Genomic DNA, 25,573 nt, shown 5'->3' with positions numbered 1-25,573 from the left:
ACTTGGTTTTCAGGCCACAAGGTCATTTTATTGAGCATGTGGATTTCCATGAGTACCTATTGTGTATTCCAGCCCAGGTAACAGGGCACCTGGAGCAGATGAGGCAGTACCTGCCCCCAGCCTCATGTGACCTTAGGGGGACAAATATGAACTAGCCCAGGAGTGCAACTGAAAAGAGAAGTGACAGACTTTGTGGTTCTATCTGAAAATGTCATGGTTTAGGAAAGGGTTGTTAAGAATCAAAACCGTTTTGTTGAAACATGTTACTGAGTAAAAACAAAACTTTTTTTTTTTTTTAACAGAACATTGTTCATGAGCTAAGAATAACAAATCAGGTAATCTATTTGAACCCACCCATTGAAGAGTGCAGGTACAAGCTATACCAGGAGATGTTCGCCTGGAAGATGATTGTGCTGTCCCTGCCCAGGATCCAGAGTCAGAGGTACCAGGTAAACATCCAGGGACTCGAAGCACATGCCCTCTGACTAGGTCTCAGCTGGTTCCATGTCCTAAGGGAAAGCTTGGTGTTTGCAGCCTCCTTTCTCATCTCCTCAAAGTCTTCTCCATGAGCTTCTTTGGTTTTTCAAACAGCATCTCTATGTAGCCCTGGCTGTTTCAGGAACTCAGTATGTAGACCATGTTGGCCTTGAGCTCAGAGATTCTTCTGCCTCTGCCTTCTGAGCGCTGGTATTAAAGGCACCTGTCACTGTGCCTGGCCCATGAACTTCTTTTGTAATCCCAGTCCTACTGTTTCCTCCCTACTCCATTGTTGTTTGGTTTGGTTTTGGTATAGGTTCTCACAGTATAGTCCCAGCTGACCGCCACCCTCATTCTCCTGGATACTGGGATGACCACAGCCAGCTCCTACTCTTAGAGAGGTTTTCAAGCACATGAAGTGGGAGCCATGAGCTCCTGACGGAAACCTTGTTTATCAGCACGTAGCTGTTCTCAGTTCATTGGTGGATCTCCACTGACAAGCTAAAGCAAATCCTAGATTACAGTCTTCCTGGTATACTTCCAGGGCCAAAGGAAAACCCAAAAGACCATTTAGTCCAAATTCTAGCCAATGTCACTTCTAAGTAAGACCAGTAGTTTTCAAGTGAAAAGATTCCACAGCTCTGCCATGCAGACTGTTCTAGAACTTAGTAATTATACTAGAAACACATCCTTTAAAGTTAAATAAATACATTTATTTATTATTTTTATCTGCATTTTCCCCCCCTGGGTTTTTTTTTTTTTTTTTGTCTGCCTGTATGTCTGTGTGAAGGTGTCCGGAACCCTTGGAACTGGAGTTACAGACAGTTGTGAGCTGCCATGTGGGTGTTAGGAATTGAACCTGGGTCTTCTGGAAGGGTAGCTAGTGCTCAGAACCACTGGGCCATCTCCCCAGCCCAAAATGCGCCTTTTCCCCCCTGACTTTGAGCATAAGTGTTACTCTTCTAGGGTATGAATTACATTTATCTATTTTGGTTATGTTTGCGCATACACACACTCTTTTTCACATGTCACAGTGAGAAGGTGGAGGTCAGAGAAGAACTTGCAGGGCAGGTATCTCTTTCCACCTTGTAGGTTCATTCTGGGAATTGGGCTCAAGATGTCAGACTTGGTGGCAAGTGCCTCGTGATCCATCCCCCCAGTCCTTGTAGTATGTTTTGCCCAACTAATCAAAACCACGCAATGATGTTTTCTGTCCCCGGCATCTACTTATTGTCTTTGGATCCTCCTTGTCCTGTTCTGTGTTTAAAGCTTTGCATTGTCTTGTCTTTTCACACTGGGCAAATGAAAGCTAGCCTATTCCTGGACACTAATACTCAGATACTTGTGCACCTTCAACCAGCTCTGCTGTGATCTTCATGTTTGTGTATGCGACCTGACCCTTGCCGGGAACCCAGACCAGTCTCCAGTTGCTGCTCTCCATCTTTGTTCTGTCCTGTGGTCATGACTTGGTGCCCTTCTTGCTGTACTTCTTCCTCTCTCATCCTTCTTTCCACGAAGTCCAGCAAACGAGTCATCCATGACATCTGTCATTACTCTCTGTAAAGTTCATCCTGGTCTGTTTCACCACAATCACTGTTCCCCTGCTGTCCACGGTGCCACTGTCTGCCTCGGGTTGCTAATGTTCCTCCTCCCGTTCTCTCTGCCTCTATCACCTAAAATCAGTCTCCATTTATGGAGTAACCCTACCATTGTTCCTCTGTGACTTCTCTCACAGCCTGCCATCTCTCTTGCAGGAAAGCTGCAGTTCTGGTGCTTGTTGGGCCCAATAGAACCTTTTTGCCTTTCTCACCTTAATTTCTGCTTCCCCTCCTGGCTCTGCTCAGGACTCACTGCACTCTTGCTGGCCCTCAGCTGTACAGACTGACTCTGGCACTAGGCACTCTGCTCACAGTCCCTGATAGCAAATATCCCTTCCCCTCTTTCTAATCCCTGTTCACATATCACCTTCTGTAAAGCATTCCCTGGTTTTCTATTGAAGGCACAACCCAGCCACAGGCATGAAGCTCAGTGGTAGAGTGCTTGTCTAGCATGCTCAAGACCCCTCAGTTACTATAAAAAAATAAAATATGACCATTCCCTGTCCCAGCTCTGTATTCCCTACCTCTTCTCTACTCGTTCTGCACAGACTTGCCTCCCATATGACAATCTGTATGTGTGTGTTCTTTTTCTCTCCTCCTATAGAATGTGACTTCATGTGAATGGGAGTTTCTGTTTATTGCACTTAGATGTAGGAAATGCTCAGGCAGTTCAGGTGAACCAAGGGCTCCTTGCATTCTTTAATCTTGTGCCATTAGTGGCTTCATGTTTTCCAGTTCGTGGTTAATCTTGTGTTCCCTTTTTTGGTTTAATGAGTTAAATATTTAACAAGGCTTCTTGTTACTTGTAGCTAGAGAAAATGAATATTCTCTCTAATGCCCTTTTGATGGCGACTTTTTTTTTTTTAGTCATTTTTAGTAAATAAAAGGTGACTGAGACTGGCTTTGTGTACACTGTTTAACATTCACGTCCGACGCTTGTTGGTCAGGTGGGAGTGCATTATGAATTGACTGAGGAGGAGAAGTTCTATCGGAATGCATTGACGCGCATGCCCGATGGCCCCGTCGCCCTGGAAGAGTCATACTCTGCAGTCATGGGCATTGTGACTGAAGTTGAGCAGTATGTGAAGGTAAAAGGCTCTTAATCCCACCCAAATGCAATGGCTACTCTATTCTGGACTTGCAAGAGTATGAGAAAAGGGCTGGGTTGTAGCTCAGAGACCCTGGGTTCAATCCCCAGCACCACCAAAAAAGGACATAAGAAGGAAAAAAATACCGGGAAGGTAATATGGCCCAATGGGCAATATGTGCTTTATTTACTTATTGTTTATCTTCTACATGTTTATTTATTTTGAGACAGGGTCTTATTCCTTATTCTAGCCCTGGCTGATCTGGAGTTACTTGCTTTGTAGACCAGGCTAACCTAAACCCTAAACTCCTGAGAGCTTGGAGTACACGTGTGTCCCTTCACCTGGCTGAGTCTTGCTATGTAGCTTGGGCTGATCTAGAAGTAGTTCTGTAGACCAGTTATGCCTTGAACTCACAGAGATCCACCTGTCTCTGCCTCACAGTGCTAGGATTAAAGGTGTGCACAATCACCGCTCAGTGGTATTTCCTTATTTAAAGCCAAGAGTGAGTAAATGGTAGGATAAATATTGTTGGGTATTTTTTATTTTGAGACAGGGTTTCTCTGCATAACAACCCTGGCTGTCCTAGAACTCACTTTGTAGACCAAACTAGCCTCAAACTCACGGAGATCCACCTGCCTCTACCTCTCCTAAGTGCTGTGATTAAAGGTGTGTGCCACCACTGCCTGGCATATTATGGAGTCTTGATTATGGTTTTCAAGAAAAGTAAATTTTCTCCTTTTGCTGTATAAATTCTGAGACTCCGAAGTGATGTTCTTTACTAGTATAAAGACCGTGGACATAGTGATTACTAGTATGTTAGTATTCTACAGAACAGCAGGCTAAACTGAGCTGTGTTCCTTATTTCCAGGTTTGGCTTCAGTACCAATGTTTATGGGATATGCAAGCAGAAAACATCTACAACAGGCTTGGGGAAGATCTCAACAAGTGGCAAGCTCTCCTGGTCCAGATAAGGAAAGCCAGGGGAACCTTCGACAATGCGGAAACAAAGAAAGAGTTTGGACCGGTGGTGATAGATTATGGCAAGGTGAGCTCAGCTTGTTCTTGCAAAATATCTGGAGACTGAAAGCTGTGTTGGTGTTTGGCTCTGTGTTGGAGCTTAGAAACACTCCAGGAAAGAACTTACAGAGCACTGTTGTTGTCGCTTCACCTGCAGGTCCAGTCCAAGGTCAACTTGAAGTATGACTCCTGGCATAAGGAGGTTCTCAGCAAGTTTGGACAGATGCTGGGGTCCAACATGACAGAATTCCATTCCCAGATCTCAAAGGTGAGGAGCGGGATGTTGCCTAGGGGACTGCCTGCTGCAGGTTAAGCCTGGCCCCGTGGTAAAATACAACTTTCTCTCCAACAGTCTCGCCAAGAGCTGGAGCAGCACTCTGTGGACACAGCGAGTACCTCTGACGCAGTGACTTTCATCACCTATGTTCAGTCTCTCAAACGGAAGATCAAGCAGTTTGAGAAGCAAGTTGAAGTGAGTTCTCACGTCTGGCCCTTGATTACCTGTTAATATCTGTGTTCTGAGGGAACACCCGAGTGTGGCCATAAGCCACATAACCACCGGTGTGCTTGTTAGAGTGGAAAGCTTGGGTGACAGCACACACCTGCAGTCCAGATTAGGGAGACTTAGGCAGGAGCATTATGAGTTGAGGCCAGATTAGTCTTCATAACAAGGTCTTATCTCAGAAAAGAGGCTGTGGGAGCAGAGACATGACTGAGTGGTAAAAGGCACCTGCTGCCAAGCCTGATGGCTTCAGTTTTCCCTAGAACCACATGGTAAAAGAAGAGAACTGACTTCTACAAGTTGTTTTCTGCCTTCTGCTCGTGCACGTGCGCACACACAACAATAAATACATGTGAAGAAGAAAGCAGTGTAGGTAGACACTGGACACTGGCGCCATGGGAGTCTGTGCTCTATGCTTTAACAGCTCTGGGTGATTGTCACGCATAGTTAGGTTTGCTATGTCTGCTTAAGTCTGTTACTGTTTTCAAGTGCTTAGGAGCTGAGTTACAATCTAGGATAAAGGGATGAAGCACAGTGCAGTGTACTCTGTCCCTACTGGGTGTTGTTAGGTACAGTAACTACAGGCCACTGCAGCCTCTGTGACCACAGTAATCTGGAGGTGGACAATTGTAGGATAGAGAAACCTTGGTTTGTGTGTTCTCTAGTCATGGGAGGCCTTCTTGTTGGGACTTTGGCAGTAGTTTCTCTTACTGCTATAGGAAGAAAAAGCAAATTATCTTTTAACTCTCACAGCTCTACCGCAATGGTCAACGTCTGCTGGAAAAACAGAGGTTCCAGTTCCCACCTTCTTGGCTTTACATTGACAACATTGAGGGTGAGTGGGGGGCCTTCAACGACATCATGCGCCGGAAGGACTCTGCCATTCAGCAACAGGTGGCAAACCTGCAAATGAAGATTGTGCAGGAGGACCGAGCTGTGGAAAGTCGCACCACCGATCTGTTGACAGACTGGGAGAAGACCAAACCTGTCACGGTGAGCTTCGCTAAGCCCACCAGCCTGCAGCACAGTGTGGGTTATTTCTGTCAGACATAGGAAGCTGTGCTGTGTTTAGCTTTCCAATACTAAAGACAAGATTACCCTTCTCTAATTAAAAGGCTGGACTGGCAGCTAATCATGTAGGCTGAGACAGAAGGATCACTTGAGTGTGTGAGCTTAGGACAGCATAGCAATATAATAGGAATAAGAAAGTGAGGCACTGAAAATGTAACTGGTAGAGATTTTACCTAGTGTGTGGATGTCCTGAGTATTTGTAGATAGTAAATGTGAAAACCAGTGATAGTCATTTAAGTCATGAGTGGTTTTACTTACATTTGTTTATTTAATGTCTGTGGGTGTTGTGCTTTCATGCCTGTCCATGCACCATGTGTATACAGTGTCTCTGGAGGCCAGAAGAGGGTGTCAGACCCTTGAAACTGGAGTCAGAGACAGTTGAGAGCCACCATTTAGGTGCTAGGACTCAAAGATCCTTTGGAAAAGAGTGACCAGTGCTGTGAACCCCTGAGCTAGCCCTCCAGCCCCCCAGGAGGTGTTCTTAAATCTTTAAAACCAGTTTTGCTGTTTTTAAACTGTCCTTGGGTATGCTTAAAGTTTAGAATTTGATTTCTCAAAACAGCTGAAGCTTCACAAGGCGGGTGCAAGCTGTGTACACCGTGGAGAGACGTGGTTTCTGTCTTGTCACTGTTGGCTCCAGTGTCTCTAAGCCCCAGTACTCCCCTCTCCTGGGACAGCACTGCCACTCTCTGTGCTCTGCTGTTTCAGGGCAATCTGCGCCCTGAGGAGGCTCTTCAAGCCCTGACCATATATGAAGGGAAGTTTGGCCGGCTGAAGGATGACAGAGAGAAATGTGCAAAGGCCAAGGAAGCACTGGAACTGACAGACACGGGACTCCTCAGTGGCAGTGAGGAGCGTGTGCAGGTAGGGAACTGCTCCACCAGACTCTGCCACTGTCCTGGTCATCCCAAGGGCCCTGACACATGCCAAGGTGGTTTTCCTTTTTGTTGCTAATTTGTGAACTGCTTTAATGTCCCCAGTTCAACTGCCTTGCTATTTTCAATCACAGGTGGCCTTGGAGGAATTACAGGACCTCAAAGGTGTTTGGTCAGAACTTTCTAAGGTCTGGGAACAAATTGATCAAATGAAGGAGCAACCATGGGTCTCAGTTCAACCTCGTAAGGTAACTTGTGGAAGTAGATGTCTATGAATCTGTTTATTAGCAGTCACAGAAAGAACCTTGCAAGTTCACAAGCTATCACTTATATCCTTAAAAATGTTACTTATGTGGTTCATCCAGACTGAACCTTGTTCTAGAGCCATTCACAAGATTGTAGCTCAATAGGTAGAACGCTCTACTCTGGCTGGTGGGCGCAGGTGGGCCTTTGTAACTTCTAGGCTAGCCTTGGATACATAAGATTATGTATCAGAAGGAAATTTAAAAAAAAAAATTCAGTAGTGGAATCTGTATCTGTGTTTGAGAGGGACTCCATTCTCGTGTCTCCTGACAGCTTCGACAAAACTTAGATGGCCTCTTGAACCAGCTGAAGAACTTCCCTGCACGGCTCCGGCAGTATGCCTCCTATGAGTTTGTTCAGAGGTTGCTGAAAGGCTACATGAAGGTAGGTGACTGGCACATGTGGGTACTGGATGTCTTTTCAGAAGACACCTGCTCACGTCCTGTTTGTCCGCTGCACAGATAAATATGTTGGTAATTGAACTGAAATCTGAAGCGCTTAAAGACCGTCACTGGAAGCAGCTGATGAAGAGACTTCATGTTAATTGGGTGGTTTCTGAGCTGACCCTGGGCCAGATCTGGGATGTTGACCTCCAGAAGAATGAAGCTGTTGTCAAGGATGTACTACTAGTGGCACAAGGGGAAATGGCTTTGGAAGAATTTTTGAAGCAGGCAAGTGATAGGAGTGGGTATCAGGCTGTTGTAGGGATTTGACTGTGTAAAATGAAGCATTGTCGTCTGCATATCTCTATCCCCAACGTTTGGTGCCCTGCAAATGCTGAGTACTGATTTGTGCTGGTAATGGCCTCTTTCTGGCTCCACTCAGATACGGGAAGTGTGGAATACATATGAACTCGACTTGGTCAACTATCAGAACAAATGCCGCCTGATCCGAGGCTGGGATGACCTCTTCAACAAGGTCAAGGAGCACATCAACAGTGTATCCGCCATGAAGCTCTCTCCATACTATAAGGTGCGCTGCCAGGACACTTTCCTGCAGTCTGGGATTAACACCTCAGGTGTCTGTTTATGTAAAATGTGGATCAGACAACTTGGTAGGATTCTAGTGTGCAATGTTTTTTTTCCTGGGACAGGGTTACTCTATAATTTTGGAGCCTGTCCTGGAACTCGCTCTGTAGACCAGGCTGGCCTTGAACTCACAGAAATTTGCCTGCCTCCTCCTCTCGAGTGCTGGGATTAAAATTGTGCACCACTGCTGCCCGGCCCTAATTTGCAGTTTTCTATGAGTTTTGGCATATGCCTGAGGAAAAAGGTTAATGGTTGATCTCTGCCCTCCTGTGTACCCACCAGGTTTTTGAAGAAGATGCCCTGAGCTGGGAAGACAAGCTGAACCGGATCATGGCTCTCTTTGACGTGTGGATTGATGTGCAGAGGCGCTGGGTCTATTTGGAGGGCATCTTCACAGGCAGCGCGGACATCAAACATCTGCTGCCCGTGGAAACCCAGCGCTTCCAGAGGTATGGCTGATTCCAGCAGGCTCAAGTGCAGGCAGGGCTAAGGAACCTCTGCAAAGGCTGACCAGCTCTCCTTTGTTCTCTAGTATCAGCACAGAGTTTTTGGCTCTGATGAAAAAAGTATCCAAGTCTCCACTTGTGATGGATGTTCTGAACATACAAGGAGTACAGAGGTCTCTGGAACGGTTGGCAGACCTGCTCGGAAAGATCCAGAAAGCTTTGGGGGAATACCTAGAGCGAGAGAGATCGTCTTTCCCCAGGTGAGTCTGAGAGAGCCAAGTTCAGCTCTGCTTTGTTCTCTTTTCCTGGTGTCGCTCAGTTTTGATGTCAAGGGTATCGATGGCCAAGTCGCTGAGTCATCTGCCTTGCAGCACTGGTTTCTAATGCCCTCTGAACTCCCAGTTTTCCACCTCAGTTTACTAAACTCATTTTCCTGCCAAGCCACTTGCTCACTCCAGGTCTAGCTCTGCTACTTCCTGTGTGGCCTCTCCTCATTTCCAAGGAGTTTGCTATGGCGAGTGAAGCAGGTGCTGTCAAAATGACTTTAGTGATTGACACTGAATTTTTCCAAGTCTTACTGTAAACTTGTCTCTGACCAAGCCCTGCCGGGTGTTTGCATGAGATTTGAGTTAGGCTGGAGGTTTTCCTTCTAGCCACCTCCTCCTGTACTTAGATATTTGCTCAGTCACCCTCTGTACACCAGGTGGTAGCCACTGGGTTGTTTTGATTTCAGGTTCTACTTTGTGGGTGATGAGGATCTGCTTGAAATCATTGGAAATAGCAAGAATGTAGCTAAGTTACAGAAGCACTTCAAGAAAATGTTCGCTGGCGTCTCCAGCATCATCTTAAATGAGGACAACTCTGTGGTCCTTGGCATTTCGTCTCGAGAAGGAGAGGAGGTAGGCGCAGTACATTTGTGGCTTAGGGACTTCTCTCACACACTTGCACTTCTTAACTCTTGAAATGGTTTTATCTTCAGGTTATGTTTAAAACTCCAGTGTCTATCACTGAACACCCCAAAATCAATGAATGGCTCACTCTGGTGGAAAAGGAGATGAGAGTCACCCTGGCTAAGCTTCTGGCAGAGTCTGTTACAGAAGTGGAGATTTTTGGAAAAGCAACTTCAATTGACCCAAATACGTACATTACTTGGATTGATAAATATCAGGTAATCTTTAGTAGAAGTGGGCAGGTTGAAGCTCTGACTGACTTGTAGTCTAGCTCTTTGGGAGGTGAGACAGAAAGGCTACCCCAGGAGTGACACCTCATCTCAAAAAAGAGTGACTCTCTGATCTCCTGTCTTGTTTCTTTCAGGCCCAATTAGTGGTGTTGTCAGCCCAAATAGCCTGGTCTGAAAACGTGGAGAATGCACTAAGCAGCGTTGGGGGTGGTGGAGATGTGGCCCCCTTACAGTCTGTGCTGAGCAACGTGGAGGTCACTCTCAACGTGTTAGCAGACTCCGTCCTCATGGAGCAGCCCCCTCTGCGAAGACGGAAGCTGGAGCACTTGGTGAGCCTCATGCCTGACCCTGTCTTGCCTTGCAGCTCAAGTGGCGAAAGGAAAAGAGGCTTAAAAGTGGATCTTTTGGGGGGCTAGAGAGATGATTCCATGATTAGGAGCATGTACTGCTCTTCCTGAGGACCTGAGTTCAGTTCCAAGCACCTACATCAAGTGCAGTAACTCCAGCTCCAGGAGAATCTCTGACCTCTGTGGGCATTTGCATTCATGTGCGTATCCCACACACACACATATACACACATGTACATAATTAAAATAATAAAATAAATTTTTAATGGGCTTTAATATTAAAAGAAAAGTAAACTGGGAGTTGTGATTTACGCCTATAACCTTAGCCTTGGAGAAATAGAGGCAGGAAGATGGGAAATCTAGGCCAGCCTGGTTTACATGAGACTTTTGCCCAAGTTCTAGTGAGTGTACATAGGCATTCAGTGTAGACTAGGGTAGTCTTTGGGTCTCCAGTCCTTTGTAAAGGTAGTCTTGGTGACGCCTAGGTTGATAAAATTCTTGCTGCGATAGCGTGAGGACCTGCATTCCAGTGTCCCAGGTCCTGGAAAAACTGTTCGAAGAACGAAGGTGGAGTCCCCTAAAAAGTTACACTCAGGGGCTGGAGAGATGGCTCAGTGTTTAAGAGCACTGCTTGCTCTTCCAAAGGTCCTGAGTTCAATTCCCAGCAACCACATGGTGGCTCACAACCATCTGTAATGAGATCTGGTGCCCTCTTCTGGCCTGCAGGCATATACACAGATAGAATATTGTATACATAATAAATAAATAAATCTTTAAAAAAAAAGTTATACCCAGAGTTGACCAAGACCTCTGCACACACTTGTGTGCCTGTGTACATACATTCACAAAAGTGTGATGTCTTATGGAGGAGTTGGGTGCCTGTGTGGGAGTAAGAAGGTGACCAGCTTTTTGAGAGTGTATCCTGTTTCCTGTCATCTTCTCCCGAGAGGGGTGATTGCAGCAGCATGGTGGTACAAAGTGGGCAATCCATGGAACAGACACAAGAAAGAGAAAGCTGTTCTCTTTCTTGTTCAGCTGCACAGGGCTGTTACTTACAGTAGGTTTTTGGCTTTTGTGTTTTCTATAGCTCTGAGTCTGAGATACTGTTGTGTGGGTATTCCACTGTCTCTGTGGATGAAGTTCTGTTTGGGGTTTGGAATATTTGCTGCTAGTTACTGTGACTGGGCCCGAATCCTAAAATAAACAGATAGGCCGCAGACACAAAAAACACATGTTTCTTTAGCTTATGGCAAATTTTTTGCTTCCTCAGATCACAGAGTTGGTTCACCAAAGAGATGTGACCAGGTCCTTGATCAAAAGCAAAATTGACAACGCCAAATCTTTTGAATGGCTCAGCCAGATGAGATTTTACTTCGACCCTAAGCAAACTGATGTGCTGCAGCAGCTGTCCATTCAGATGGCAAACGCCAAGTTTAACTATGGCTTTGAGTACCTGGGTGTTCAAGACAAGCTGGTGCAGACACCCCTCACTGACCGTTGCTATTTGACAATGACACAAGCTCTAGAGGCCAGGCTTGGAGGCTCTCCATTTGGTGAGTTATTTCTCAAATCTGCACAGATGGTGTCATGTCACCTGTAATTTTTACATATCACGCTGAATGTTGGGATGCGTTTCTTTATCCCATGGTTTCTACATTCTAAAATCTTTAATTTCCTTGCATTTATTACATATGAATTTTAAAATACATTTATTGCTCTCTTCAAACTAAGAATTTACTACCAATTAGGTAATGAATTTGAGTACCAGATTGCTTTTCTTTCAAATAACAGGACCTGCTGGAACCGGGAAGACAGAGTCAGTCAAAGCCCTCGGCCATCAGCTAGGGCGCTTTGTCCTGGTCTTCAACTGTGATGAGACCTTCGATTTCCAGGTAAGATTTTTTTCCCCTCACAATATCTAAAACCATTAAGCTTCCCCTCTCAAGAGACTCAGTACTGCATGCCTTACTTACCTGGTGATGTTCTGAACTGTGACAGAGTCCAGCACACACATTGAAGTCAACTTGACCTTCATAGTCTCAAAGTTGACCGTTACTGTTTGTCTAAAATAGTCATTGCCTGTCTGTCTGTGTATTTATGTATCTGAGACTGGGTTTCCTTATGTAGTTCAGGCTGACCTCGCACTCATAGTCCTATCTCAGCTGGGCTAGCAGGCTGCACTGCCCCCTCTAGCAGTAACTATTCTCCTTTCGCAAACCAGGGGTCAGACCCAGAATTTAAATGCTAGGCAAGTGTGCTTCCCCTGTGCTGCACCTCCGTCTCTGGAAGGGGATACTTTGCTAGCTGACATATGTCTGAAAACAGTGACTATTATGGAAAAGGTTTTCTACATTAACAAAGTGACAAGAAAAAAACCAACAAAAAACTTTATCGAGGGATATCGGCACAGGATGGAATGCATTTCTCAGTGCATCTTTGTAATGGTGATGCTCTGTGTGAATGAAGAATGACTCACTGAATTTCTGCATTGGGAGGTAGACATTTTGAAGGGAGTAGGGAAGGTTTCAACAAAGTGTGACTTGCTCAGGGTTAGACAAGTCAACTGCAGTTATCACAGGCTGCACACCTGAAACTACAAGATGTCTCCGCACAGTCCCGGAGGCTGGAAGCCCTCTGTGATTTTGTTAGAATTGGCTCCCTGTGTCTAGGTGCTGCTTTCCCACTGTCTGAGCATGTGTCTTTTCTCTGTGTGCAGAGAGGAAGGGAGAGGCAGAGAGAATGAGTTCTGATACTTTACTCCTACAAGAACACCAGTCGTCTGACTAGTGTCCCCCTGAATTTTACCCCTGTAGGCCCTCTGTCCAAATATAGTAATGTTGGAGTTAGGACATCAAAAGATAACTTTGGGAAGAGACAGAAGTCAGTCCGTAACAAATGGTTTAAGTTTCTTTGGTTCCTTTCATTCTAGGCGATGGGACGTATCTTTGTGGGGCTTTGCCAGGTGGGCGCCTGGGGCTGCTTTGATGAGTTTAACCGCCTGGAGGAGCGGATGCTCTCAGCTGTGTCCCAGCAGGTGCAGTGCATACAAGAAGCGCTGCGGGAGCATTCCAACCCTAACTACGATAAGAGTAAGACTTTCCTGTGGGGTTTGTTTTTTTTATTACTGAAGAGCTGGAGGAAAATCTGATGTGTAATCATTTGCTTTGACAGCTTACTCCCACAGACAAGCAGTGTAGTGAGTCATGGTTAGCGATTGGTAGTGGGCTGGGTGGTTTGGGATCAGTTTTGTTTCCTGGTGCTGGGCAGCAATAGTACCAGTTCCTAGTCCTGAAGCAGTGCATCCTCTGCAAGGCCAAGGTCACAGCCCACTCCCTTCTACACTTGTGGCCTTCAGTGACCCTTTCTTCCATCATCGCTGGGAAGCCAGCCTCCTGTTTGACATCAATGTCCCCACCATCTGATTTGTAGGGTGAGTCCTCTGTCAGCATAGGAATGGCTGTCCTGAAAGACTCTGGGGGTAGCATTTCTACTTGTATCTAACAGCCCAGGCACATGTGGTGAAAGTAGGCTTGGTGCCTGAAGATGTATTATAGGCTGGCACTACGTTCTCCCTGTCTGTGCCTACCCTTTTTTTTTTTTTTTAACTTTTACTTTTACTCCATAGCCAAAGCAACTTGTGTTAGAAAGAACCTCCCAAACCAGAATAAAACAGAATTATCAGAGCTACCCAATAGTCACTCACAGTAAACACATGTTCAGGCGGCTGCAGGATTTGTTTTATAAGTTGAGCTGATGCTAAGAGGAGCTAATTGTCATGATTTCCACGGTCAGTTGCGTCACCCAGATTCACTGTCGGGTTTGTTCTGCTGCTGCAGTTGCTGACGTTCAGCATGTTTGCACACAGTGAGCGGCTTGCCTCGGGTGCCTTGATAGATGCCCCTCTGTGTGCTTGAGTGACATTAGGTCTGAGTGAAAGTAGCCCCTTAAAGCCTCCCCTCACCCCAGGAGTCCTGGGCTTTGGTCTTGAGGTCAGTAAGGGAACAAGTGATGTTCTATCAATTTAGAGATATTCAGGTGTTTCTATTTTTGTTTTGTTTTGTTTTCTGGTGTCTTTAGTAAGTTCATGCCATCTCATTTCAGCCTCTGCCCCCATTACTTGTGAGCTGCTGAACAAACAAGTCAAGGTTAGCCCAGACATGGCTATCTTCATCACCATGAACCCAGGCTATGCAGGTCGCTCAAACCTCCCTGACAACCTCAAAAAGCTGTTCCGGAGCTTGGCGATGACCAAGCCTGATCGGCAGCTGATTGCACAAGTCATGCTGTACTCACAGGGCTTCCGGACTGCTGAGGTCCTCGCCAACAAAATCGTCCCGTTCTTTAAGTGAGTAGCTGAGAGTCATTCACAGACAGGCTTCTAGCTTGGTAGATGGCTAATGTCCTGTCCGCAGTCCCCTCTCTTTCAGACGCCCCCTTGAGTCCCTGACTTTAACTATTGTCTTCATAAAGGGTGCTGCTTTTAAAGAAAATGTCTTCCCTTTCAGACTGTGTGATGAGCAGCTGTCTTCTCAAAGCCATTATGACTTTGGTCTTCGGGCTTTGAAGAGTGTGCTCGTGAGTGCAGGCAATGTGAAGAGGGAGAGGATTCAGAAGATAAAGAGGGAGAAAGAAGAAAGGGGGGAAGCAGTTGATGAAGGAGAAATTGCCGAGAATCTGCCTGAGCAGGAGGTTTGTATACTGGTTTTGTTGTTTTCCCTTCACTCCCTGTGTACTGTGTAACCTAGGCTAACTTTGAGCTCGTAACTATCCTCCTGCCTCATCCTCCCAAGTGCTGAGATTATAGGTATCCACTACCACACCCAGCTTACAAGTGTTCTGTTGATTTCTCAAAACATACACATTCTGAAATTTACCTTAAGATACTTAGGTCAAGACCTCCGAGTTCACGTAGGATTCTCTTACCCTGATGTGAATTGAGTAGACTGTGGTGTTCCCATGGTGACTTGATGGAAGGGATGTGAGTGAGTGTTGCTTACATTGTTGTGTGTAACACCTTCTAGGGCAGCAGCCCTGCTCCTGTCTCACAGCACTCCTTCCCACCCATAGATTCTGATACAGAGTGTCTGCGAGACCATGGTGCCCAAGCTAGTGGCAGAAGATATCCCACTACTCTTCAGCCTCCTGTCAGATGTGTTCCCTGGAGTTCAGTACCACCGTGGGGAGATGACAGCCCTTCGAGAAGAGCTGAAGAAAGTGTGTCAGGAGATGTACTTGACATACGGCGATGGAGAAGAAGTTGGAGGGATGTGGGTTGAAAAGGTAGTGTAACTTGCTGCTCCCAAGGCCACAGGCTCCTGGTCGGCTCAAGAGACCTGTTCATCAAGGTCAGCGAGGGTATTGGTGATTTAGATTTGCCCAAAGCTTATTGTCTCTTTACTAACACATACAGATAACAAAACTTGAATTGTCTCTCACATGTAGTGCTAGCTCTAAAAGTGCTGGCTAAAAGTATGATTATGGTGGAGATTGGATTTATGCTGTTAAAAAAATCTGCTTAAGGATTTCCTAGTGCCACGGTTTATCTGATCTTTTCTCATCCATCATCTTTGTACATGCCCGTACTGAGAAAGCTTGGCCCAGACTTCCTGCTTTGTTTAGAAATGTCTTTGACATGTGCTCCCCATAATCTCTTGGATTTTTCAGGCTTTGAGGAATCCAGGGGACGTGTTTCTTGCTCACTGTCACCAGAAGTGGCTGCAGAGCCTGTCTCTCTTGCCCTGATGGTCTCAGTGCTGATCTCTGGCTCTGCAGGTTCTCCAGCTCTATCAGATCACCCAGATTAACCATGGCCTAATGATGGTTGGGCCTTCAGGAAGTGGGAAGAGCATGGCTTGGCGTGTGCTACTGAAGGCTCTGGAGAGGCTTGAGGGTGTGGAGGGTGTGGCCCACATAATTGACCCCAAAGCCATCAGCAAAGATCACCTCTACGGAACGTTGGACCCCAACACCAGGGAGTGGACAGATGGTCTCTTCACTCACGTGCTGAGAAAGTATGTTTACTATGGTTAAAGTTTCTATTTCGGGGACTATAGGACCCAAGTGCTTGTGCGTACTGTGTTGATTGACTTCTCCATGAAGTCCATAAAAATAACAGAATCCATTGGGAAAGGTGAACATTTTAAATCTAGGAATCTTGGTTTGAATAAGCCATTTAAATTTCTTTTCAAACCAGGATCATAGACAATGTGAGGGGTGAGCTGCAGAAGCGCCAGTGGATTGTCTTTGATGGTGATGTGGACCCCGAGTGGGTGGAGAACCTGAACTCGGTGCTAGATGACAACAAGCTCTTGACACTGCCTAACGGGGAACGCCTCAGCCTGCCACCCAATGTGAGTAGCCACCAGTCTGTCCAGCCGGAGTTTACTCACTCACACAGCATGGCTCTGGGAAGACGGTCCTTGGGTCATAGCCCCATCCACTAGTCAGTAGTTCACTTTCCAAGACTCCGTTACCCCATGTCATCTAAAGTGGATGGTTCCAGAGATAAACAGCTTAGAAGTTTTAGGTAACTTTTTTTGTTTTTTTAGAACAGGGTTTCTCTGTGTAGCCCTGGCTGTCCTGGAACTCGCTGTGTAGATCAGGCTTTTATAGTCTGTTCCTAGGATGTTCTCTTCACTGCTTACTGTTGTTAATCTGTTCTCATGCTGATTTGTTAGGTGATATTTGTCCCCATGTATATATACAGATGGGTATATACGGAGCTCAGCACTGTCCGCAGTTCCAAGCGTCCATGGGGAGTCTCGGAGTTGTCCCTGCAGATGAGGTGCCAAGTGGCTGGCCGTGACTGCTATGAGGCCCACAGAAGTGGCTGGGGAGGGAGAGTGCAAGAAACACTGTGAGAGAGAGGTGCTGGTGTTTGTGTCCAGGTTGAAGCTTATGGCTCAGAGACAAGCTAGAGATTCTGGTTTAGTCTTAAAGTGTGTGCTTCTCACATGACTTGATTAATCTCATCCGGTCCTTTTGGTGACTGACTGTCCAGTAGGTTCTGACACTGATCAGATAGCTTGATCTTGTGAGATAGCTGACTCTGGTTAAAGGTCTGGAAGCTCACCTTCTGGTTAGAATCTTAGCCCACTGTTTACCAGTGATCAATCTGGGCAGGACACCGAACACTGGATGCAAGTACAGATACAATGGGCTTGTACTTGAGGTGGGTGAGTTTGAGTGTATAGAACGTGGGAGCAATGTCTACAGGAAATACCTGCTCACCAAGGCTTGCCATGATAGCACCTTGTGAGGCAGCTGGGGCCCCCATGCCACCAGGAATTTCATACCAGGTGGAGTTTCTTACCCAAATTCTTAAGGAGTAAGGTTATGAGTATTGTAACCATAAGAATTGTAGATTTTTTTTTTAAGTGCAAAAAATTTAGAATGCCCCTTTAAGTATGCATGTAGGTAGAGGATTTTTAATATTCAAGTTTCTGCCAAATTCGTGTCATTAAATTTGTCTAATTCTTCCTCCAAGGTGCGAATAATGTTTGAAGTGCAGGACTTGAAATATGCAACCCTGGCCACAGTGTCTCGCTGCGGCATGGTGTGGTTCAGTGAGGATGTACTGAGCACAGACATGATCTTCAATAACTTCCTGGCCAGGCTGCGCAGCATCCCCCTGGATGAAGGGGAAGACGAGGCACAGCGTAGGCGGAAAGGCAAAGAAGACGAAGGTGAAGAGGCTGCTTCTCCAATGCTACAGGTAGGCAGACTGCTTGTTCTCTGAGGGGCCACAGGTCTGGGTCCGTGAGGGTGGGATTGAGAAATCCAACACTCAGTAGAGTTTTAAGGAGCCAGGTTTGTGTTGCAACAGCTTTTGAGGAATCTCACTGGGCGAAAGTGAAAACTTAAAAGGAGAAAGCGAAATGACTCAGTGGTAAGGACACTTGCCTCCATCCCCACTGACCAGAGTTTCATCTCTGGATCCTACGTGCTGAAGGGAGAGCACCAAACTCCCACAAGTTTTCCTCTATTGTATACTGTGGCACTCATATACAAACACGCACACAACACACACACACATTCTCATTCTCTCACTCTCACTGTCACACACACACACACATACATACACACACATCTCAATTTCAAAAATGAGAAAAAAACACGCGCCTTTAATCCCAGCACTTGGGAATCAGAGGCAGGTGGATCTCTGAGTTCAAGGACAGTCAAGGGTACACAGAGAAACCCTGTCTTGAAAAACAAACAAAAAGAAAAAAATGTAAAGTGCTCTTTCATATACTTTATTTTTCTTTGTAATCCATCAGTGACTGTCGTTATCCATATTAGTGGGTGAAAGGTAGTGTCCCTGAGGAAGCATTAGGGTAAAAAAAAAAAATGAGAATTGAGGGTTGACTGTTGTAGCATTACTCGAAATTATTTATTTCAAGGTCACATGACCCTCCCACAGTCTTAGGACAGATGAAACCTCTGCTATAATTTCTTTTTTAAAGATTGTGTAGTTCATGCTAGCCTAAAATTCACAATCTTCCTGCGTGAGCCTCCCAGATGCTGACTTCCTCCAGCATTTTGGAATGGTTGTTGTACATTTTTGTTATTTCTTTTAGATTCAGAGAGATGCAGCAACAATTATGCAGCCATACTTCACGTCCAATGGCTTGGTCACCAAGGCCCTGGAGCATGCCTTCAAGCTGGAACACATCATGGACCTGACACGCCTGCGCTGCCTGGGCTCGCTCTTCTCCATGCTGCACCAGGCCTGCCGCAACGTGGGACAGTATAACGCCAACCATCCTGATTTCCCCATGCAGATTGAACAGCTGGAACGCTACATTCAGGTTAGGGGGCATCCTGGCAGCTAGGAGTCTCCAAAACATTATGTCACTTGAGTGTGCTGTTTCCTGGGTGAAGGTCAAGCGTTCACAGGGAAGCAGGGGCTAAGAGAGAGGTACATAGGTTGTCCACTGTCCAAGGAGGCTTCAAAGTCAACCCTACCATCACTGTCTTTCATTTTGTTCAAATTTCATAAAAATTTAATTTAATTTTTCAATAGCGCTATCTGGTCTATGCCATCCTGTGGTCCCTTTCTGGAGACAGCCGGCTGAAAATGAGAGCAGAGCTGGGCGAGTACATCAGACGGATCACCACCGTGCCGCTGCCCACTGCTCCCAACATACCCATCATTGATTATGAAGTAAGCATAGCTTGTTACAGCCTTTACCCCCTGGTTCTAATTTGTGAGTGTTACTTGTCCTGGAGCAGCCTGTCTAGAATTTGACTTTATCTTTTAGTGTCTTTGGTTTTGCAGGCTGAACAAGGAATGTGGGTTAGGTTGTCCTGTCCTTATAGTGAAAGATCCCAGCTGTGTTAGTCCTGGAAGAAAGGAGGCACAACAGCCAGAGTGACTCATCCCCATCTTGTGTGTAGGTGTCCATCAGTGGAGAATGGTCGCCGTGGCAGGCCAAGGTGCCTCAAATTGAAGTGGAGACGCACAAGGTGGCAGCCCCAGATGTTGTTGTGCCAACTCTAGATACAGTCCGTCATGAAGCTCTTTTATACACTTGGCTGGCGGAACACAAGCCCTTGGTTTTATGCGGTCCTCCTGGGTCTGGCAAGACCATGACACTCTTCAGTGCCCTCCGGGCCTTGCCTGACATGGAGGTAAGATCAGGAGATGGTACAAACAAAAGCTTTTGGGGTGCACTGTGGGCTTGGAGTTAGAAGCTTACTTTGTGTCTACCTATGCAAAGGTCGTGGGCCTTAACTTTTCAAGTGCCACTACACCAGAGCTGCTGCTGAAGACCTTTGACCACTACTGCGAGTACAGGCGCACACCCAACGGCGTCGTCTTGGCTCCCGTTCAACTTGGAAAGTGGCTGGTCTTATTCTGTGATGAAATCAACTTACCAGATATGGATAAATATGGCACACAGAGGGTCATCTCCTTCATCAGACAGGTGTGTGCACGCCAGTGGCCCCTTCTCCGCACCGTGTTTGTCATTCACATCTTGCTCCTAATTGTTATACACCCTTCTCGTTCAGATGGTGGAGCATGGAGGCTTCTATCGTACCTCAGACCAAACGTGGGTTAAGCTAGAGAGAATCCAATTTGTTGGAGCTTGCAATCCACCCACTGACCCTGGGAGAAAGCCCCTCTCACACAGGTAAGCAGCTCATGGACTTTTGGCCATTGTTTTACACACACACACACACGTCTCGTGAGGCCCAGAAGTGCCGTGAACATAACATAGCAGCAATCTGATTTGAATTATGAAGGTAGCAAACTACAGAACGATGGGCTGGCCAGATGCCTCAGCAGGTAAAGGAAGTTCCTTCTTAGCCTGACAACCTGAGTTCACTCCCTAGGACTCAGATGGTGGAAAGAGAACCAAAGTGCAAGTTGTCCTCTGACCTCCACAGGTACGCTGTGGTGTGCCCCACACACTAGTTGATGAAAAAATATATAAAAAATATTTTAAAATATTGCTTATCAAATGATTCCTCTTAGGTTATTTGCCCTGTACTATAACCAGGAAGACATGTTAAAAATAAAAGCATTAGTAGCTGGACAAGATGGCTTGTGCCTGTATATCCAGACTTTACAGGAACAAGAGTCTAAGGCCATCTGAGCTCAAAGTGAAACCATCTCAAGATGTTAAAGCAAAGCAGTAGGCTAGCAGCAGTGCTCCAGAGCCTCACACAGAGAAGGTGGGTGCTGGGTTCAGTCCCTGCACTACCACCAAAAAAATAATAGCACAGAAAGAAAGGAAAAAAGAGCGGGAAAGAGGGAACATTGACTTTATGGGAATAATGATTTGCTCAAAGCCATCTGCAAGGCCAAAATGAGGCTTGGTTATTCCAAGTTTTGTGTACTTTCCATGGTACGTTAGACACCAGCCCCAGCAGTGTGTGTGTCCTAGGTCAGCTTTGACATGGGTCCTGTTGAGTGGAATAGGAGTGACTGGCTGAGTCTGCGGGAAGGTGCTAAGCTGTGCTGTCCCGGTGCAGGTTCTTGCGCCACGTGCCTGTTGTATATGTGGATTACCCAGGACCGGCCTCCCTGACGCAGATCTATGGCACCTTCAACCGAGCCATGCTGAGGCTCATTCCCTCGCTCCGCACCTATGCAGAACCCCTCACTGCTGCCATGGTGGAGTTCTATACCATGTCACAGGTACATGATGCCGCCACTCAGAATTCTTTCCCTCAACAGCAAAGAAACCTGTTGAAAGACTGGGATCCACCTAGGTCTGGTGGCACAGGGTTGTAATCTCAGCTGCTCAGGAGGTTGAGGCTGGAGGATTCAAGCCCATCATTTGATATTCTTTGAACACTTAAAAACCACATGTTAGGGGTGGTGGTGAAATGGTTCACATAGTAAATGTGCGGGTCCCACGTGGTGGGAAGAGAGAACCAACTCCGTCAAGCTGTCCTCTGATAGAGCTCCACTCCAGTGTATGTACACACACACAGTAATGGATGTAAAATGCACTTGTTCTTATTTTTAAAACTACATGTTAGAGCCAGGCATGGTGATGCATGCACCTTGAATTCTAGCACTTGAGAGGCAGAGGCTGGTGGATCTCCATACTCCATGCATTTGAGGCCAGCCTGATCTACATAGTGAGTTCTGAGACAACCAGAGCTACATAGTGAGACCCTGTCTCAGAATAAAAACAAAACAAAAGCCATCAAAATAAATAAATAAGCCTACATGTTATGATTGGAGTTGTAAAAATAGATCTTTGGGCTGGGAGGTAGCTCAGTCGTCCCACTGCTCATGTAGCAAGGTCAAGGGAGCCTATGCCACATGAGACTTTGCCTCCGAAACTACAAGTAGACCTTTACCCTGCTGAGAAGTGTTGCTTGGGTTTTTGACCCGCGTGGTCCTTTAATAGGTGCCGGCTGTCTACACCAGCTGTCTGTAGTCCTTTGGCTCTTTGTGCTCTTTCCTGCAAGGACTTTTATGCATTTTAGGTTTTGTTTAGTTTTTCGAGACAAGGTTTCTCTGTAGCTTTGGAGCCTGTCCTGAAACTAGCTCTTGTAGACCAAGCTGGCCTCGAACTCACAGAGATCCGCCTGCCTCTGCCTCCCGGGTGCTGGGATTAAAGGCGTGTGCCACCACTGCTTGGCTGGTTTTTTATTTTGTGTATGGGTGTTTTGTCTGCATATTTGTCTATGAACCAAGTGTGTACAGTGCTCAGAAGGCCTAAAGAGAGTGTCAAATCCCCTGGAACTGGAGTTAAAAACAGTTGTGAGCCACCATGTGGGTGTTGGGGATTTAACCCACGTTCCTCTGGAAGAGCAGCCCATATTAACCACTGAGACATCTCTCTAACCTGTTTTTGTTTCTGTGGACTTTTCTTTTGTCCCTTGTTTGCCTTGTTATTTGAGACAAAGTCCCACTCTACAGCCCTGGTCTCAAACTCACAGAGATCAGCCTGCCTCTGCCTTCTGAGTGCTGGGATTAAAGGTGTGCTCAGCTGTGTTTTTATTCCTTAAAGATAGGGTCTTAGGGACCCAGGCTTACCGGGGCCTCTGTGTGGAGCAGAGTAACACTGAACCCCAGCTGTGCTCCTCAGCTGATCCTAGTGCCTGTTCCAGTCCAGAGGGAGAAGTGTGGGTCTGATTGAAGGTTGTGACGTCCTGCTTTGTTAGAGTCTGTGGAGTGAAGGGCTGTCTGTGTCCTCTGATCTTTATGGGAATGTATTCATTTTTATCAGCCTTGGGGATGGAACCCAGGGCCTGTAACATCATGGATGAGTGTTCTACACTAACTACACCCAGCCTAGCTGTTTGAACCTTAACATTGCCAGTTCATTCTTGAATCCTTTAGGTCTAGATTCTCTTTAGTACAGAAATGTTTTATAGCGTTTCACCTTTTAACCTCTTTCACACCATCAGACATTGACCTAAGCTCTGTTTTTCACTCCTGCAGGAGAGATTCACTCAGGACACACAGCCACACTACATCTATTCACCCCGTGAGATGACTAGGTGGGTAAGAGGAATCTTTGAAGCACTGAGGCCCCTGGAGACATTGCCTGTTGAAGGCCTCATTCGCATTTGGGCCCATGAAGCCCTGCGTCTCTTCCAAGACAGGTAAGGGAAACCAAGGGTTCTCTGATTACATTCTTCCCTCTTTGTATTCTGGGGTCCTCTGTGCAAGGCTGGCCCACCCATGCACGAGCCAGGTGGGCAGCAGTAGAAGCAGCCTACCATATTTTGATGTGACTCACAGCCACCTCCAGATCTTGTTTCCATGGAATTCCTCAGTACTGTCTGCTGCTGTGTGACTGGGCAAGGCATTTCGGTGGACATCCCATACATGTGCCCATGGGTGCTGATGGGGCTTTACAAAGCATGGATTTACTGGCAGGGTAAACTGCCTTCCAACAGTTCCCAGTGCACAACTCCTTTCTGTCTTCCTTACTCTCGACCCATTTTCTCTGTGGCTCTGGGACATTGGCTGTTATACTGTAAGTGGAGAAACTGGCAGGCCGGACCCAAGTGCAGTGGATTGTAGAAGACCCTCTAGCTTCAGTTGTACAAGCAAAATAATTTTTCTTTGCCTTCCAGGGAGTCTTGGAAACCACTGGTATTTTTGTTGTGTATACTTTTTTTTTTTTAAATATCATCTTTATAGTTCAGTATAGCTTTCATTTTATAATAAATTATTTTCCTCCTCGTCCTGACCTGTCTGTTTTTTCGGGCACCAGATCTCATTCTCATTACAGGTGGTTGTGAGCTGCCATGTGGGTGCTGGTAATTCAACTCGGGACCTCTGGAAGAGCAACAAGTGCTCTTAACCTCTGAGCCATCTTTCCATCCCTTTTTCATGTTTTTAATCTCATGTATTTTAATCTCATGTAAGGATTTGCGGGGGGTTGGAATTATTTCTGTATGCTCGTGAGATTAGCTCCAGCTTTCTGAGCAGCAGCACTTTGTTTTGTTTGTTTTGAGCCAGGGTCCCAGGATGTAGCCTGGCTGTTCTGAAACTTGATAAGTAGATCATATGCTGGCCTTGAATTTACAGAGATTCTCCTGCCCCTCTGCCTCCTGAGTGCTGGAATTAAAGGTGTGCGCCACCACACTCAACTTACTTGCAGCTTTTTTTTGTCCGTGTTATACAAGGGTCTTCCAGTGCTGTCTTCTTGCAGATGGCTGGCTTTCTGGCCAGTGTCCTTTTGTTTCTTGGTTTCTGCCAAGTTGCATTTCAGAAAGATGCTGTAAGGGATGCGAGAATAGGCTCAGAAGATGAAGGTGAGCCATGCATGCCGACACAGGCCTGTCATCCCAGCACACAAGAGGATCAGGAGTTTAATATGAGTTTCAAACCAGCCTGACTGTATAGGACCTTGAGTTTTTTGGGGGGAGGGTGTTGACCTTGACCTTGCTTTTTTTATTTGTTTTGTTGTGGGGGGTGGGCTTTTGGTTTTATTTAAAAAAAAGCCATCAAATATAGGCAAAGTGAGGGACACATGGTGAAGTCTGCCCTTTATAGGCTACTGCTTGAGAAAAGGTCTTTGTTATTATGTGAACTATCTTCACTGTTACTGACACAAAATTATAATTATTACAGAAAATCACAGAAATTTTTATTTAGACTCAAAACAAGTAATTGTGCAGCTGACTGGTGGTGGTGCACACCTATAATCTCAGCACTTGGGAAGGAGAAGCCTGTGGATCTCCGAGTTTGAGGCCAACCTGGTCTACAGAACAAGTTCCAGGAGAGCCAGGGCTACACAAAGAAACTGTCTTGAAAAATGAAAGAAGAAATAGTTGTACATATAAATCTGCTTTGGAAACCTAGCATGATTGTATATACCTATAAAATTCTAACACTTGGGAAACTGAGGCAGGATTTCTAATTCAAGGTAAAACTGGCTCTAGAGTGAGACTACCTCACAGTGCGTATTCACGCACACACGCACGTGCTCACACACACCCACACACAAACACTTGAGGACCGTGTCTCTTGTCTGCTCTGTTGATGTTACAGTAACACTGTGCGGGCTCGCCTATGTAGGTAGAACACTGTTGTTAGCAGGTATAAGAACAGATTTGAGCTGGACTCGCTAGTGTATACCAGACATCTTGCCATACAGAAGGCTGAGATGTGGGAATCACTTGAATCTGGGTGTTTACGACTAGCTTGGGCAACATAGTAGAGGTTGGGAAAAGAAAGAAACCAAATTTATCATTTTATTTCTTAAATAAGTCTTGTACAGTGTCATGGTGCCAGGTCTATTAAAATACCAGGTTGCTTAAGCCATGTCCAATCCCCAGCAACTGAGAGGTGGAGGCTCTCAGCCCTGACACGTGGCTGCTGTCACCAGGCCTCGGTGACTCTGACAGTTGTGCTGCTCTCCTTAAAACAGGCTTGTGGAGGACGAAGAGCGGCGCTGGACTGATGAAAACATCGACATGGTTGCTCTGAAGCACTTCCCTAACATAGACAAAGAGAAAGCCATGAACCGGCCTATCCTGTACAGCAACTGGCTGTCCAAGGTAACAAACCGCAGCCGCAGAAGCTCCTCCTAGTCTTCTGTCCCCGTGCTTAGAGTTATCCTCTGATCTGTAGCTCAGCAAGTCAAATGATCTGTCACCTTGCATACGTCTGGGACCATGGTCAATCCCTAGTACTACTCAGAAAGGAAAAATCAAGGACT

The 25,573-nt window shown here is 46.1% G+C and overlaps 1 protein-coding gene across 1 annotated transcript in view; it reads left to right on the top strand.

Annotated features, from left to right (window-relative positions):
* Dync1h1 (dynein cytoplasmic 1 heavy chain 1) overlaps positions 1–25,573 on the top strand; it is a 66,701-nt gene that overhangs the window by 20,296 nt on the left and 20,832 nt on the right. The window contains exons 11-43 of the mRNA XM_048431305.3: positions 303–449; positions 3,023–3,163; positions 4,032–4,208; positions 4,338–4,448; positions 4,533–4,652; positions 5,436–5,675; positions 6,462–6,617; positions 6,763–6,876; positions 7,205–7,315; positions 7,393–7,602; positions 7,757–7,903; positions 8,242–8,408; positions 8,492–8,665; positions 9,139–9,304; positions 9,385–9,573; positions 9,720–9,914; positions 11,203–11,485; positions 11,724–11,824; positions 12,862–13,021; positions 14,034–14,277; positions 14,438–14,621; positions 15,000–15,212; positions 15,705–15,943; positions 16,126–16,282; positions 17,419–17,646; positions 18,509–18,739; positions 18,955–19,095; positions 19,329–19,562; positions 19,652–19,858; positions 19,944–20,065; positions 20,910–21,075; positions 22,840–23,003; positions 25,283–25,412. Of these exons, the coding sequence (XP_048287262.1) occupies positions 303–449; positions 3,023–3,163; positions 4,032–4,208; positions 4,338–4,448; positions 4,533–4,652; positions 5,436–5,675; positions 6,462–6,617; positions 6,763–6,876; positions 7,205–7,315; positions 7,393–7,602; positions 7,757–7,903; positions 8,242–8,408; positions 8,492–8,665; positions 9,139–9,304; positions 9,385–9,573; positions 9,720–9,914; positions 11,203–11,485; positions 11,724–11,824; positions 12,862–13,021; positions 14,034–14,277; positions 14,438–14,621; positions 15,000–15,212; positions 15,705–15,943; positions 16,126–16,282; positions 17,419–17,646; positions 18,509–18,739; positions 18,955–19,095; positions 19,329–19,562; positions 19,652–19,858; positions 19,944–20,065; positions 20,910–21,075; positions 22,840–23,003; positions 25,283–25,412 (5,769 nt within the window). The remainder of the gene's footprint in view (positions 1–302; positions 450–3,022; positions 3,164–4,031; positions 4,209–4,337; positions 4,449–4,532; positions 4,653–5,435; positions 5,676–6,461; positions 6,618–6,762; positions 6,877–7,204; positions 7,316–7,392; positions 7,603–7,756; positions 7,904–8,241; positions 8,409–8,491; positions 8,666–9,138; positions 9,305–9,384; positions 9,574–9,719; positions 9,915–11,202; positions 11,486–11,723; positions 11,825–12,861; positions 13,022–14,033; positions 14,278–14,437; positions 14,622–14,999; positions 15,213–15,704; positions 15,944–16,125; positions 16,283–17,418; positions 17,647–18,508; positions 18,740–18,954; positions 19,096–19,328; positions 19,563–19,651; positions 19,859–19,943; positions 20,066–20,909; positions 21,076–22,839; positions 23,004–25,282; positions 25,413–25,573) is intronic.

Source organism: Myodes glareolus, chromosome 11 (assembly GCF_982192425.1).
Source record: "Myodes glareolus chromosome 11, mMyoGla1.1, whole genome shotgun sequence".
Lineage (NCBI taxonomy): Eukaryota > Metazoa > Chordata > Mammalia > Rodentia > Cricetidae > Myodes > Myodes glareolus.
Note: the sequence above shows the minus strand (reverse complement) of the source record. Positions and strands in the feature narration are given on the sequence as shown.